The following is a 14,768-nucleotide window of genomic DNA, read 5'->3' as shown; positions in this document are numbered from 1 at the left end:
ATCCACACCCAGTCTAAACACTGAGATAATTGTTATGAATTACACTTAATTTCTGATGCGTCCATGTGATTTCACCTTAAAATTGTGCCAACTTCACACCAGTTTCGGAAAGGTTATGTTATGATTTAATCTCAAAATGGCGCATGGTTTAAGATCGTTGTTGACAGTTTCGACAAGTTTATAATTTTTGCAAGTTTTTAACGTTGTAAAGTTAGATATTTGATATTTTCAATCAAGATAAAATATATTAATCAATTTATTGTATTTCAGTCACTTACACATAATACCATGTATGTATACATTTAGACAACAGTCGACTAATGATCGTTTTTATTTTAGAATTTTAATTTACAAGTTTTGTTGTTTTTCAGTATAAATATCACGAGGAGTATTATGCTAACGAAAAGTGAGAAACTTTAAAAAAATCTTCGTTTATGATTAATTCGAAAATACTTATGCGAGATAAAAATTAGCTGCGAATAATGTAAAATACAACGTTTTCCTTTTTTCGTCTACAAGTATGATATGTAATAAGAAACATTTATTTCACTAATGTTAAATCTTTTGTTTTAAATTAAATTAACATAAATGAATATTTTATTTTCAGAATTTCGGGTATTTTATAATTTAATTAGTATTTATTCAATTTAAATATGTCAAAGGAAATCAAATTTCAGGAAAAATGGCTTTCTCTAAAGGATTGCAATGATACTCTTATATCTGATTGGATTAAAAAAGTGCCAGATAATTTATATGTAAGTTCTTGTATTGTTTGCAATGTGACTTTTTCAACGGCTAAAGGATTAGAAAAAATTAACCAACATGCAAAAACAAAGAAGCACACTGATAATTTAAGTAAAATCGCCAAAACACAACTACAAATTGTTTCACAACCTCAAACATCTGCTTCAAGTAATCAGGGACATAATATAACTCTTTTTAATCGAATGGAAGCAGCAAGGAGAGCTGAATTGTTTTGGTGTATTGAAAATGTGATTTCTGGGAATTCTGTCAATTCCTGTGCTGGAAAAAAGAACTATTTAATGTAATGTTTCCCGGCAGTGTTCCTCAAGATTTTAGTTTATCACCTGCTAAAGCCAAATATTTGATTACCGAAGCTCTTGGTCCTTATTTTCAAGATTTAATGTTAATTGAACTTCGAAACCCAAATGTTTATTTCACCTTGGAATTCGATGAAACGAGTAATGCGAAAAGCAAAAAAGAACTGCAGACTAGGGTTAGATATTGGTCAGAAAATGAAAAAAAAAATTGTAAGCAGACATCTAATTACCTACTTCTTAGGTCACGCAACTGGTGAAATCTTGTTTGAACATTTGATTAAAGCATTAGACACAAACAGCTTACGTCTTGAGCAAGTTCTTACGTTAGGTAGAGACGGACCAAATACCAATAAAAAAGTTGTGAGATTATTTCAAGAGAAACTCAAAGGTTTTAGATTGAAGCTTCTGTTTGATTCAGGATCGTGCAAAATTCATATTGCTCACAATAGTTATTTAAAAGGGTTAAATTGCTTGTCTGTTGATATCTCGGATCTCATAATCAAGGTATATTATTTTTTTCACAACCGTGACGCAAGATGCGAAGACTTTGAAGAAATCCAGAAGAAACTGAATTTACCTCAGCATAAATTTTTGAAACACGTTGAAACAAGATGGCTTTCTATGGAGTCAGCTGCTCAGAGAATTTTGGAACAATCAAGTGCCCTAAAAGAGTATTTTTTGAAATTCATACCAAAGAATGAATCTTCCACCATGACGAATGTTCGTTACCAGGATATAAAAAATTACCTAATTAACGACGATCTTGAAGCTTATTTACAGTTTGCCGTATATTCTGCGAAAATCTTTACGACTAAATTTACGTTGTTAATGCAGAATGACGAACCTCTCATTCATGTTTTGTACAGTGCTTTCCGAAATCTGCTTCTCCTTTTATTGGCGCATGTATTAAAGCCAGCCGTGTCAGTAAAAAAGTCACTGGATGAGGGCAAATTGAATTCTTTGCTAGAAAATTCGAACAATTTTCTTGACCTGCAGAACATTGACTGTGGAGAAACTGTTCGTGAGTTACTGTCTCTGTCGTCAAAGAAGGATAAACTGTATTTCCAAAAAGACGTTAAAAATTTTTTTCTTGCCTCAGCTAAACATTTGATCAAGTTTACAAAAGATCTTCACGAATTAAAGTATTTTCAATGCCTTACGCCTGAAAATATTAAGAGCGCAGAAAGTTGTCGTTATATTAAGAATGTGGCAACATTAATGCCACTTTACAATGTAAATATCGATACTCTTTTGTGCGAGTGGAAATTGCTTCAAATCGACAATGAAGTTACTTTTTCTTTAAATGGCGAGAGATTAGATGTTTATTGGAGCCATATTTTTAAACTCAAGTCTTCAGTGTCGTCGTCAGTGCCAAGATATCCCGTGATCTCAACTGTTTTAAAGGCAGCGTTGTCATTAGCCCATGGAAGCGCCGATGTCGAAAGGGGGTTTTCCAAATCTGCGAGCTTATTAACTGAGGAAAGAGCAAACATGGATGAACGAACTCTAAACGCAAAACTATCTGTAGTTAATGGATTGAAAGCTTATGACAATCAAACTTACCGAGTGCCTATAACAGAAAAACTTATAAAACTTTCGGAAAATGCGCATAAATCTTACACGTCGTATTTGGAGGAAAAAAGAAGACTGGCTGAAGAAGTTATACAGCGCAAAAGAAAAGAATCCGAACGCAAAGCAAAAGATAAAGCTCAATTAGAAAGGATTGAAAAAGCGAACAAAAGTGTAAAAGGATTAGAAAGTCAACTGAAAATTTCACAGGAATCTTACAAAAAGGCTGTCGAAGCTTCAGAGTCAATGCAGAAAGAGGTAAATAAAGTTCTTAGTGATGCCGTTAAATCAAAAGATATAATTAAAACTACAGTTGTCAAAGAGATGTATTCTGGCTTAGAAAAACTTCGAAAAGAAGAAAAAGAAAAAAGAGACACGATGGACAAATTAAGTTCAAATATTAACAAGCGAAAATCAGAAATAATTAATAAAGCATTAATTAAAAAGCCAAAGCTTTAAGTAAGCTGTTCTTGTGATGAAGAGAATTTAAAGACTCATTAAATGTAAACTGATATCTGACTGCGTCTGCGTCGGTTGCTATAGCAACACATGCTAAAATAAACGCAACGCAGTCATTCGCACACTTTTTAAAACCTATTGGAGAAAGGCCTTTAGGTCTCCTTATACTACTTCGTGATTTTATGTATTTATTTAGGGGTTAGGTTGCCATATTTATTCATTTTGCGCCGGATAAGGAAGGGATTTCTCAAGATGGTTAATTTGTCCCTCTGTTATAAACTCATTTTCCCTCCAAGAGAAATGGCACGAATATCTGCCAATGGTGTATTTGATTATTTATATTGCTATCCAATAGCTAACTCTCAAATATGAACGATTTTTCCCTGCAGATGTTTAGTCCAATACTCCAGTTTTCTCAGTATTTGTTACGTTTAGGATTTTTCATCTCATTCATTCATTAATTATTACTTGACATTTTTATTGTTTCTGCTTTAATTTATCTTTTCGGTGATGAAAGAAAGAAAGAGAAAATTTATTTTTATACAAATAATCAACCGATTAAATTTTTTTTCGTACCAACAATATATATTTGAATCAATAGTTATTTTGGTTTATTAAATTTTGATGAAATCTGTATTAATAATATTGTTATATGTATTACGGTATTCTGTTCGCAATTTGAAGTTAAAATATAAAAATTAATTTTCAGAACTTTTATAATTATCACTTTTGTTCTAATAAATACAATTTTTTAATTCAGATTTATTTATTTGATGAATTTTATTAAAATTTTTGAAAATAATTAAATTCGTTCAAGGAATTTAATTAAAATTGTACTGAAATTAATTGAATATTCATCTACAGAATTTTATTAAAATTTTTGAAAATAATCCATTTCTGTTAAAAGAAATGTTACTAAACTTGTATTTAAAATAATTGAATTTGTATAAACAATTTTTCAAAATTTCTGGAAATAATTCAATTCTTGCGGCTACGAAGTACTTTATTATTTATGAAAATAATAAAATAGAACATACTAAATTTGTAAAAATACAAATTCCATTGTTTCGAAGAAAATTTAATGGACGAATTTAATTAAAATTTAAATTCTTTCCAAGAATTTAGTTAAAATTGTAATAAAAATAAATGAATTCTTATAAACGATTGTATCAAAATTTTTAAAAATAATTTAATACTTTAGACTAATTTTATGACAATTCGTTAACATAATATTATTTTAATTACGATTTATTATTAACAATATACCTAATCGTTTTTTTGTATAGCTATTTGAGAAAAATATATTTTTTTACTTCTTGATTGCAGAATAATAAATATAAAATTTATAAATATTCTTTTCATATTGAAATAAAAAAGGGGTTATGGAAAAATCTTAATTCAAAATATGTGTACGTCCACATGAAAAGGGCCCATTTTGTCGGTTCTAGTTTTCGAGATAATCGCAATTTAGTAATTTTGGAGCAAAATCTCCATTTTTTTTATTTTTTAATATCAATCTACATGTTTTGACAAGTCGAATCATGCGGTTTTCATTAATTTATCGATAATTTAACTGTTTGATTTCATTGATTCTTCAGAAAAATGAAAAGGGCTTATTTTGTCGGTCATTTGCAAAAGTAATCCGTATTTTGAAAATGGAGGTGTGGGAAAATTTAAAAACTCTTGATTTTTCATCTTTAAGGTGCTCTGGACTGATAACAATTCTTATCTGAATAACTTCTCAAAATGAAATTTGGCATTCTAAACTTTGAAATTCTGTAACTCATCGAATTTTTTACCAAAAAAGTTCTATGACCACTCAAAATTTTCCAAATTTTTCAAGGAATTCGCTCATGTAGATAAGCCAAAATGGGCCCTTTTCATGTATACGTCCACATATAAATGCTTTATTTTAACTTAATTTAAAAATATCTTTAATCAATACATTTATACTGACTCTCGTCATCAATACAAAATAAAAGATAATAAAAGAATAATAATAATAATCTATGCAATAAATTAAAAACACAGGACAAAATTTTGGCGAATCTCAGAACCAAGAACCGGACAATACTTTTCCGAAGGTTTTTGACGTGCTGAATCCGAATCTGACCTCAGAATTGCCCCATCACGTCAGGTTTTTGAGATATTCTAACCTAAAAGTATCAAAAGCACGTTTTTGGGCATTTTTGAAGTCCTGTACAATCAAGAGAAAATTTTTTTTCTAAAAGTTATTTACGGCATCTGAAAGTACTATTCTTCCCCTTTAAAAAGCCTTTTGAATCTTAAAGAAATCTTTATTTTTTACTGAGATATCGCCATTTGAAGTTTTTTTTCAATATTCGTATACTGACCACCCAGTAAGAAGTAAGGAATTGAGAAGAATTAAACATTCTTAACTTTTTACAGAAAATGTTAAATTATCAATTTTTTTGAATTCCGTTTCTGTCCAATCCCTATGTATTCCTTTTTGAGGCAAAGATTTCTTGAAAGTGAATTCCAATCAATTCCGTTTTAATATTTCTTTAATTTTTGAATTTTTGTGAATTCCGAAATACTGTGTCATATTCGGAAAGTTCAATTCCTGTCTATTCCGTTTTAATATTTTGTAATTTTTTAATTCCTTTGAAGTTTGCAACACTTTCAGATAAGTGCTTCTAAAATTCGGTAGTCATAGTACAGTTTAAATAGCTGAGCGGACAAGCTGTTTGTCTCCGACAATGAAACTTGAGGGTTCAAATCTTCGAACCGCTAAATTTTTTTTCCGCTTAAAATATTAAAACGGTATTCAAAATATTTTTTTATTTAAAAAGAAGCTAAGTTTACTTAGCTTCTTTTTGGCTTCTGCGAATGAAAATAAAAAGAATTGGTCAGAAACGAAATTCAAAAAAATTAAAAATTTCGAATTATTAATTCCTTACTTCTTACTGGGCAGATTCAAAAACTTCAAATGACGATATCTCAGTGAAAAATAAAGATTTTTTCAAGTTTCAAAAGGCTTTTTAAAGGTGAAGAATAGTACTTTCAGATGCCGTAAATAACTTTTAGAAAAAAAATTTTCTCTTGATTGTACAGGACTTCAAAAATGCCCAAAAAACGTGTTTTTGACACTTTTAGGTTAGAATATCTCAAAAACCTGACGTGATGGGGCAATTCTGAGGTCAGATTCGGATTCAGCACGTCAAAAACCTTCGGAAAAGTATTGTCCGGTTCTTGGTTCTGAGATTCCCCAAAATTTTGTCGACCTGTGATAATCTGTATTAATGAATTTTATTTTTATTTTCCGTTATTTATTATTAGTATTTTGTAGAGGTGTGCAAAAAGCTCGAAAAGCCGAGCCGGGCCGCAATTTTTTCGAGTCGAGCCGAGCCGAGCCCGAGCCGGGCTCGATGTATCGGGTACCCGAAATTTTCGAGTACCCGAAACATTCGGGTACCCGAATTCACTCGAGTACCCGAAACATTCGGGTACCCGAATTCACTCGAGTACTCGAATATTTCGGGTACTCGAATGAATTCGGGTAACCGAAATTTTCGAGTACTCGATTTAATTCGAGCTTTTAAATTAAAAAATTTTTTTTTTTGAAAAAAAAAAATTTAATTAAAAATTAATGTAGAAAATTTTGGATTTTCTCAAGGGCTCGAATCAAATTGAGTACTCGAAAATTTCGAGTACCCGAAAGTTTCGGGTACCCGAAAAATTCGAGTACCCGAAATTATTCGAGCTTTTTATAAAGCTCGGCTCGGCTCGGCTCGAGCTCGAACTGAATAGGCTCGGCTCGGCTCGAAAAATGAAAAGCTCGAAAATACCCGCTCGAGCTTCGGGTTTCGAGCTTTTTTCACACCTCTAGTATTTTGTTTTATAGATTTAGTGTATAAATTCCATCGTTTTCTTCTCTTCTTTTTTTTAATTTATATGTGAAAACTCAAATACTGTAATATTTTCTCCCTTTTTAAGATATAAGTCGGCCTGTAAAAAAAAATTTTTTTTATAGAGTTATATCAATATTTATGACCAAGTAACACGATTTCTGTAATCGATACATAGTAACGCCTCCCAGCAACAGGGTGGCTCACATCATTTAATGATAAAGGACTCTTCACACTTGCAATTTATTAACAACCCTTGATGGGTTCGTTCACTTTCTTGTTTTTCTTTTTTTTCAATCAATTTTAAATTTAATTCTACTTATAATACAATTATTTATAAATAAAACAAGAGAGCACAGTTTGTTTGAGACTATAATTCAAATATTCTTTTCTCACTTCTCATCAAATTCTCAATTTTCAAATAAATAAAATTCTTTTTAATTAATTAATTAGAATAAGAAATTATCACTTTTTATTTTAAGAAATATTTTTTATTTCAATAATATTATTAATACTAATTTATTAATATTAATTTATTCTAAGACATTACTTTTTGTTTGTAATATGGAAATTCTTGTTAAAATTTCTTTTTGGTGATGAACTATTTTTTTTTTTTAAAAGTCACGTAGAAAAATTAATTGAAATGACGTGAAAGAAAGTGGAACAATTTTTAACAAGATTGTATCGTAAGTCTAGACTTAGTCTAGATTCATAATTTTTTCTTTTGCGTGACTTGATTAATTATTTCAACATAATGATAAATAACAAGAGAAAACAACCTCATAGAAAAAAATACTATTTTATAAATATTAATAAAACCGTGATTTCTTAATTATTCTTGATTTTAAAACATTTATTTATTATAGGTACAAAATACGAGATAAAATGAAGATTTCGATGTCAATTATATTATTAAAAGTTTAATATTTTACTTATTAATAAATATTAATTTGGGCCAAGAGTTTAATTATTATCGATTTTTAATTTACAGATGCAACTTGTACGCTACATGTACAGCTTGTTGCGCCGCATTATGTAGAATATCACACTGATGCAACTTTGATCTGCAATCACAGTTTACCTGATGAAAGCAATCTTCGTAAGGTGGAATTTCTCAAGGATAATAAAAAAATACTCGAGTATATGAGCGATCGAAATCCACCGTTTATGTTGACGAAAGAAAATCCCAATCTTGAGGTTTGTATATACATTCGTTTCATTCGTTTTTAATTTATGTTCTATAATTTTTTAAAGACAGAATTTTTAATTCTTCAAGTTTTCTTTAACCGAAATTTCCTTTATGCGAATTTTTATTTAGACGAATTTTCCCAGTACAAAATTTTTTCATAATCAAAATTTTATTTTACAGAATTTACATTACGTCTAGTTTTAATTTATCGAAATTTTCATTTTTTTTAGAATTTAAAGGATGACAGCTGAACAGGGAAATGACAGGGAATTTATTTCTTGGCCAGAAATGTTGAAATTTCTTATTAAAAAGTATTTTTTAAAATAAACAATTCAGGAAATTATTCATTAATTATTAATTAAGTCAGGAAATTTCATCATAAGTACTAAAAAATATTCAATTTCCTGAATTCATATTCAATTTTTGTCTATTCAAATTCTATTAAAGTGAAATTTATCTAATATAGAAAATTGCTCAAATATGGAACTTCTGTTAAATAATGTTTCGGAGTAATAAAAATTCGGCTAAGAAAGAATTCTTTCTAATATTTTTTATTTCTATTAAAAATTCGTCTAAATGACATTCTGCTCAAGAAAAATTCTAGGGAATGAAAATTTCGATAAATTAAAACTCGACGTAATGTAAATTCTACCAAATAGAATTTTTATTGTGAAAAAATGTTGTACTAGGAAAATTCGTCTAAATAAAAATCGTAGTAAATAAAAATTCTCAGAAAAGAAATTTCGCTTACAGAAAACTTCTGACATGTAAAATTCTGTCTTAAAAATTATAGAAATATAGCTTTCTGCAATAATAATGGAATTATTATTAAATAAATAATGTATTTTATGTTTCGAAAGGTTTCAAAAATAAAATTTCTGAAACTTTCAATTTTTTAAAGAATTTTCCAAATTAGTTTAATTTTTGAATACCTTATACAATTTAATTAAAAAACTGTTGAATAGACAAGATCACGTGTAATGTTACATTCTTTTTTTTAATAATTAAACTCTTTTGAATAACTTTCTCAAAATTATTAAAAATAATAATTTTATAAAGGAATTTTAGTTAAAAATTCGAGAAAATTATTGAATATTGTAAGAGTTGAAATAAAATTTTTAAAAAATAATATTTCATAAAGTTTTAATGGAAAATTTAATTTTGTGTAACTTCAATGATAACTTTTAAAAAACTTCATTTCTCGGAAAATTTTAGTTCCAATTTTTTTTTAAATTTGTTAAATTTTGCTTCTTTGAGGAGGTTTCAATTATTACCCAAATTTTTATAAAAAATATTGTTATTTTAAGAACAGAATTTTTCATTTTATTAAATTTGTATTGAATCAAATTTTTCCTCTATAATAGATTCTCAATTTTTTAATCAATTTTCTGAAAATTTTTTATTCTAATGAATTTTAATCATTCAAGTGTTTAAAAAATTTATTTTAATTTTTAATTTTTTAATTGCTGTGTGGTCTATGACCTAGAAAAAAATGTATTAAAGAATAACTTAGTAATACTTAAACAATTTAAAATAACATTTAGTTGCGGAATCTTAAAAGAATAATGAACTTTTAAGTAAACTGAGTTAAAGTTTTATTAAAGTTTCTCTTATTCTCCATTTAGAAAAAAAAGTAAGTAGGTCTGTGGAAAATAAAGGGTGACTATTTTTATAACACTTTCCGCTAGTTTTTTTAGTGAAGTGTAATCTAAACTTTTCTTCGTGACATTTAAGTTTTCAGGTGTTTCTGATTTAATCAATATATTTTTATTAATTGTACATATGTTTCAGTTTGAATAAATAATTCATTGATTAGCCAGTTTCAATTTTTTTTTATTCAGAAACAGTTTTTAAATTTGTTTTCATTTCTGTCATAAAATTTTTATCGAAATTAGAATTTTTATTATTAATTAATATTATCACTTCATTTTTATTATTTTATTGTTATTATTATTTTTATTATTGCACATACATACTTTTTAAAATTTTAATATAAAATTGTTCTTCTTTCACTTTATTTTGAAATATTCAACATTGCATTTTTAAATAATCTTCATTTATCGATTTTCACTTTAGCATTCGTCGGATGGCAAGACAATCACATTAAAAAAGGTCACATTCTTGGATTCTGGACTTTATTCCTGCGAAGTTTCTACTTTATCTCCAATTTTTGAAGCAGAATCTAAACAAGAAAAATTAGAAGTAATAGGTATGATTATTTAATGAAGCAGATATTTTTTTATTAATTAATTAGTTTTCTAATTGAGAAAAAAAATTAATCACGACTAAAAATCCACAGAATAATGATTTTAATATTTTTCAGTACCACAAACTGGACCACCAGTAATAACTTTAGATAAGACAATTTATGTCGTCGGAGAATTTTTAGAAGGAAATTGTTCTTCTTCGCCTGCACATCCAGCTCCACATTTAACGTGGTATATTAATAAAAAGCAGGTAATTAAATATTGGTAAAATATTTATTTCATGAAAAATATTTTTTTTAATATAAATAAATAAATAAATAAATAAAGGAAAAAAATGTCATTAATATTAAAATAATTTTTTCAGGCAAAATTTAATGAAGTCATCTCGTATCCATACCAACATCATAATAATAATTTAATATCAACCAGTACGTACTTAAAAACAAAGATAACCGAATTATTAATTAATGAAAATGATGATTTAGAGATAAGTTGTCGAGGTACTATTCCACAATATCATCAGTACGAAAAATTTGCCGACGAAAGGTTTGCTACTGAAATTGGTAAGTTATTTGATTAATTAATCAAATTTAAAATTTCCAATCCCATCAAATATTAATCGAGCAATGAAATTATTTAACTCGCAGACAAAATTGATTGATTGACATAAATTTATACAAGAGAAGATTAAAATTAATAGACAAAATCGTTTACTTAAGAATTGCAGGCTTCGTACTATTTCCATTAAATTTACCAAAAGAATTTAATTATTTAAAAAGAAATTTATAAAATTCGTAGCAAGAATTCAATTATTTTCATGAGTTATAAAATTCTTTGGAAAAATTCAAAAAAAAATTCAAAACTTTTAAAAAGTTTTACAAAAGTTGATAGAATTTATTTATACTTAAAAATTGAGCTGCCGAATCAAAGAAGGGCACATAACCCACTTAAATTACACTGGTTTGTGCCCTTCTTTGATCCTGCAGCTCAATTGTGATAAACTCTTTAGAAGAATTCAATTATTTTCAGTAGAGTTATAATTAAATTCCTCGTATGAACTTAAATTTTTTTCAAAACAATTGAATCTGTAATTTTATACATTTTTAAATAATTTTTATACATAATAAAAAAATTATTTTTATCTATTATTTTCATAATTTAATTAAGGTAGTAGTCGCGCTGCTGGCTCTGGCCAAAAGTTTACCGGGCCGCTTACTGGAGTGGGGCAGTGAGAGTGAGAGAGACAGTTTAACTTCCTACTCTATTCGTTCGTATGAAAATTCGTATAATTTAGTTATTTTTTTAACTTTCTGTCAATATATTTATAGTTTGGTGCGGTCAAAAAATGTTTTTTCTATTCATTTGTTTCATCTAATTGAATACTTTGGTAGTTTTATTTCAAAATCTGACGATTAGTTATCATATAAATAATTATTAAACAAAATTAATACATGCATTGGGTGCTCCCTCCATGCAAAATGTATGAACTTTGAATTCATTTTTTAAAGCTTTGAAATGGTCAAAATTAATGAAATTGGTCTCATTCTGTAGATAAATACTTCAGGAATAAGTATGCAAAATTTGAAAAAAATCTGACGAAAACCATTTTACGCGACTAATACCTTAATTTCAATTAAATTTAAATACAATTTTAAATAAGTTCTTCAAAAAATAGAATTATTCTTGAAAATTTTATTAAAATTCTTGTAAAGAATTCAATTATTCAATAAATTTATTATTTTTGTATTTAAATAATTGAATTCTCATAAAACTTTCTAATAAGAATTAATGTAGAATTGAATTTCAGTTAAAATTTTAGATAATAATTGAATATTAAAAGCATTGAAGCGTGAATTTTTAGAAATAATTGAATTTTGAAAAGGTTTCATATTAATTAAAACCTTTGAAAATTTTAATTGTTGTAAAACTGTAATATTATTTAAATTTTTATTTTGAAATAAAATGATTGAAGTTTTGAATAATTTTATTTAAATATTCCAACAAAAAAATGATTGAATTTTGGAAGAATTAAAGTTGTAATTTTTAGAAATCGTTAAATTTTAAAATGGTTTTGCATTGAAATCATTTAAAATATTTTAATTCCTGTGGAACAATAAATAGCAGGGTGGCCGCAAGTGAGGATAGCTAAGTTTCGATAGCTACTTGTTTACTACTTTTTTCAGTTTTAAAAATACTTTTTGCTACTTTTTAAAAATTAATTATCGAGTACTAAGCCTGAAATTGAAATATAACTAAACTACCGAATTTTCCAAATTAAATTAAACATTTTTGACTTATACTAATTTTTAAGAATCAATTAATAATCATACATAATTTACTTGTTTTAGTGCAAGTAATTCCAGCTCCAAAAATTACTTCTTCGTCAAAAAGACTTACTGAAAAACTGTCGTTAATAATAATAACTTCAGTGCTCTGTGCTGTGCAAAAAAAGATTCCTCTATAAAGTCAATTGCTCTAGGCTAATTAATGTGTAATTTTTAAGCATAAAAAAACAAGCAAGAAAGATAAAAAAGAAAGGAACAATCACTCATACATTTTTCCCAAATCATCACTTTTCAAGAAAAGGAAAAAACAAAGAAAAAAAACCTAAAAAAAGTGAAAAAACAATCGAATCAAAAAAAGTTTGCAAATTTATTATTGTCTTCCCTCTTTAGTTTCGTCACACAACATTTTCGAAACACCAATCACGACTTTTTCATCCGACGAACAATAAATCATCGAAAAAAAAGAGAAAAAATATTATAAAAGCCAAAACACAAATAAATAAGCAAAACAAAAAAAAAGAGAAAAATAAATATCACGAAAGATATATAGAAAAAAGGTGCAAATAGACAAATGAAACATGCATTTATTGCCAGTTATTTGGCACATAGAAATTTGCCTCAATGTCTAGGCGCTATAAAATATTAGAAAAAAAGAAGAAACAAAACTTTAACGAAGAATAGAAAATTTTATTGTGTCAAAAAGTTCCACGGATACTAGATAATTACAGGGAATGAGTAGACTGAATTACAAAAAAAGAAAAATAACAGGGTGGATTTGAAAAATAAAATCTGAATTTTTAACCGATGTGAAACAAAAAGAGAAAGAGAACTATTTTTAAAATTTTATTTTTCCTACGTTTTTGTTTCAAAACAAGGAAAAATATACTACCGGCTGAAAGATGTTACCAAAACAATTTTGAATTTATGGAAATTTTTTTCAAATACTCTTACAGAAATATTTTACTTCATTTTTTTAAAGTTTATATTTTTTGAAATTACAAATATTAAGCTTTTTTAATGATACAAAAAGTATATTTTTCATATTCTAATCTAATCTAAACTCCAAGCACAATCCGAAGTTCCCTCAACGAGAGTTTGCACCTAAGTTACTTTTTCGCAATAGTATAAAATGTACGTTTTCAATATTACAAGAAATTTAAAAAAAAACAGTACCTAATTAAATTATTTTTAGTAAGAAAATAATTTTATTATATTTAAAAAAAATGATTTATTTATTTAATATTTAATAAAAAAAGTAACTGAATTACAATTTTTTTGTATACAATTTACATTTTTTAATGTAAACAGTAATTTATTAAAAATGTTAATTTGAAATTTATCTATATTTATATATAATATGTGTAAAGAAAAGGGAAATATTTTATTGACTTTATTTACTGTTGATGAGAGGAAAAAAATATATATCCACCACTGGTTCCCTGTGAAGACACATCCGCAATTAAACGAGTCGTTCGATAAGAAAATGATTATTATGCTTCCGAAGATCTATATTAATATTCAATTGAGTTGTGCAGATTTTTAATATACATATATGCTGAGTATATATCTATATATAACATTATTTGCTGTTTACAAGATAAAATGTGTTTATATTACGTTTAATCGTTAAGTTTTAATGATAAGTGACAAATTACTTATTTTAAATAAAAGATAATAAATTGTTTACAAAATATTCTCAACTTTCTATTTTTATTGTAAAATTATTATTATTTATTTTAATTTTTTAAAATGTTTTATTAATTTACATTTTATTTTATATGCTATAGCAAATGTTATGCGCGTTAGTGAGCGAATCGTGATATTCTATTTTTATTAGGTATGCAAATTACAAACGTTTTTTATTTTCAAATATGAATTTTTGAATAATTTCATAATCAAAATTTTAAAAAATCACTTATTAAGTACATAATTTTTTATTATTATTGTTTATATTTTCAAAAATTTTAATTTCTGAATTAAATTATTCAAGAATTCAATTATTTTTATTAATAATAACATTCTACGGAAGAATGCAATCATTCTTATAAATAGTAAATTTTTTTGAAAAAATTCAATTAATTTGATAAGTATCTAATAAAATTCTTTGCAAAAATTCAATTACTTTTAAT

General features: G+C 26.6%; 1 protein-coding gene across 1 annotated transcript in view; it reads left to right on the top strand.

Annotated features, from left to right (window-relative positions):
- The window catches only part of LOC122500437, a 115,052-nt gene extending 101,143 nt beyond the window's left edge, over positions 1-13,909 (top strand). Inside the window, exons 3-7 of the mRNA XM_043609362.1 lie at positions 7,950-8,155; positions 10,224-10,356; positions 10,471-10,604; positions 10,719-10,917; positions 12,703-13,909. Of these exons, the coding sequence (XP_043465297.1) occupies positions 8,102-8,155; positions 10,224-10,356; positions 10,471-10,604; positions 10,719-10,917; positions 12,703-12,818 (636 nt within the window). The 5' untranslated portion in view covers positions 7,950-8,101 and the 3' untranslated portion in view covers positions 12,819-13,909. The remainder of the gene's footprint in view (positions 1-7,949; positions 8,156-10,223; positions 10,357-10,470; positions 10,605-10,718; positions 10,918-12,702) is intronic.
- Positions 13,910-14,768: the final 859 nt, after the last annotated feature.

This window comes from Leptopilina heterotoma, unplaced genomic scaffold (assembly GCF_015476425.1).
Source record: "Leptopilina heterotoma isolate Lh14 unplaced genomic scaffold, ASM1547642v1 Lhet_186, whole genome shotgun sequence".
NCBI lineage: Eukaryota > Metazoa > Arthropoda > Insecta > Hymenoptera > Figitidae > Leptopilina > Leptopilina heterotoma.
Note: the sequence above shows the minus strand (reverse complement) of the source record. Positions and strands in the feature narration are given on the sequence as shown.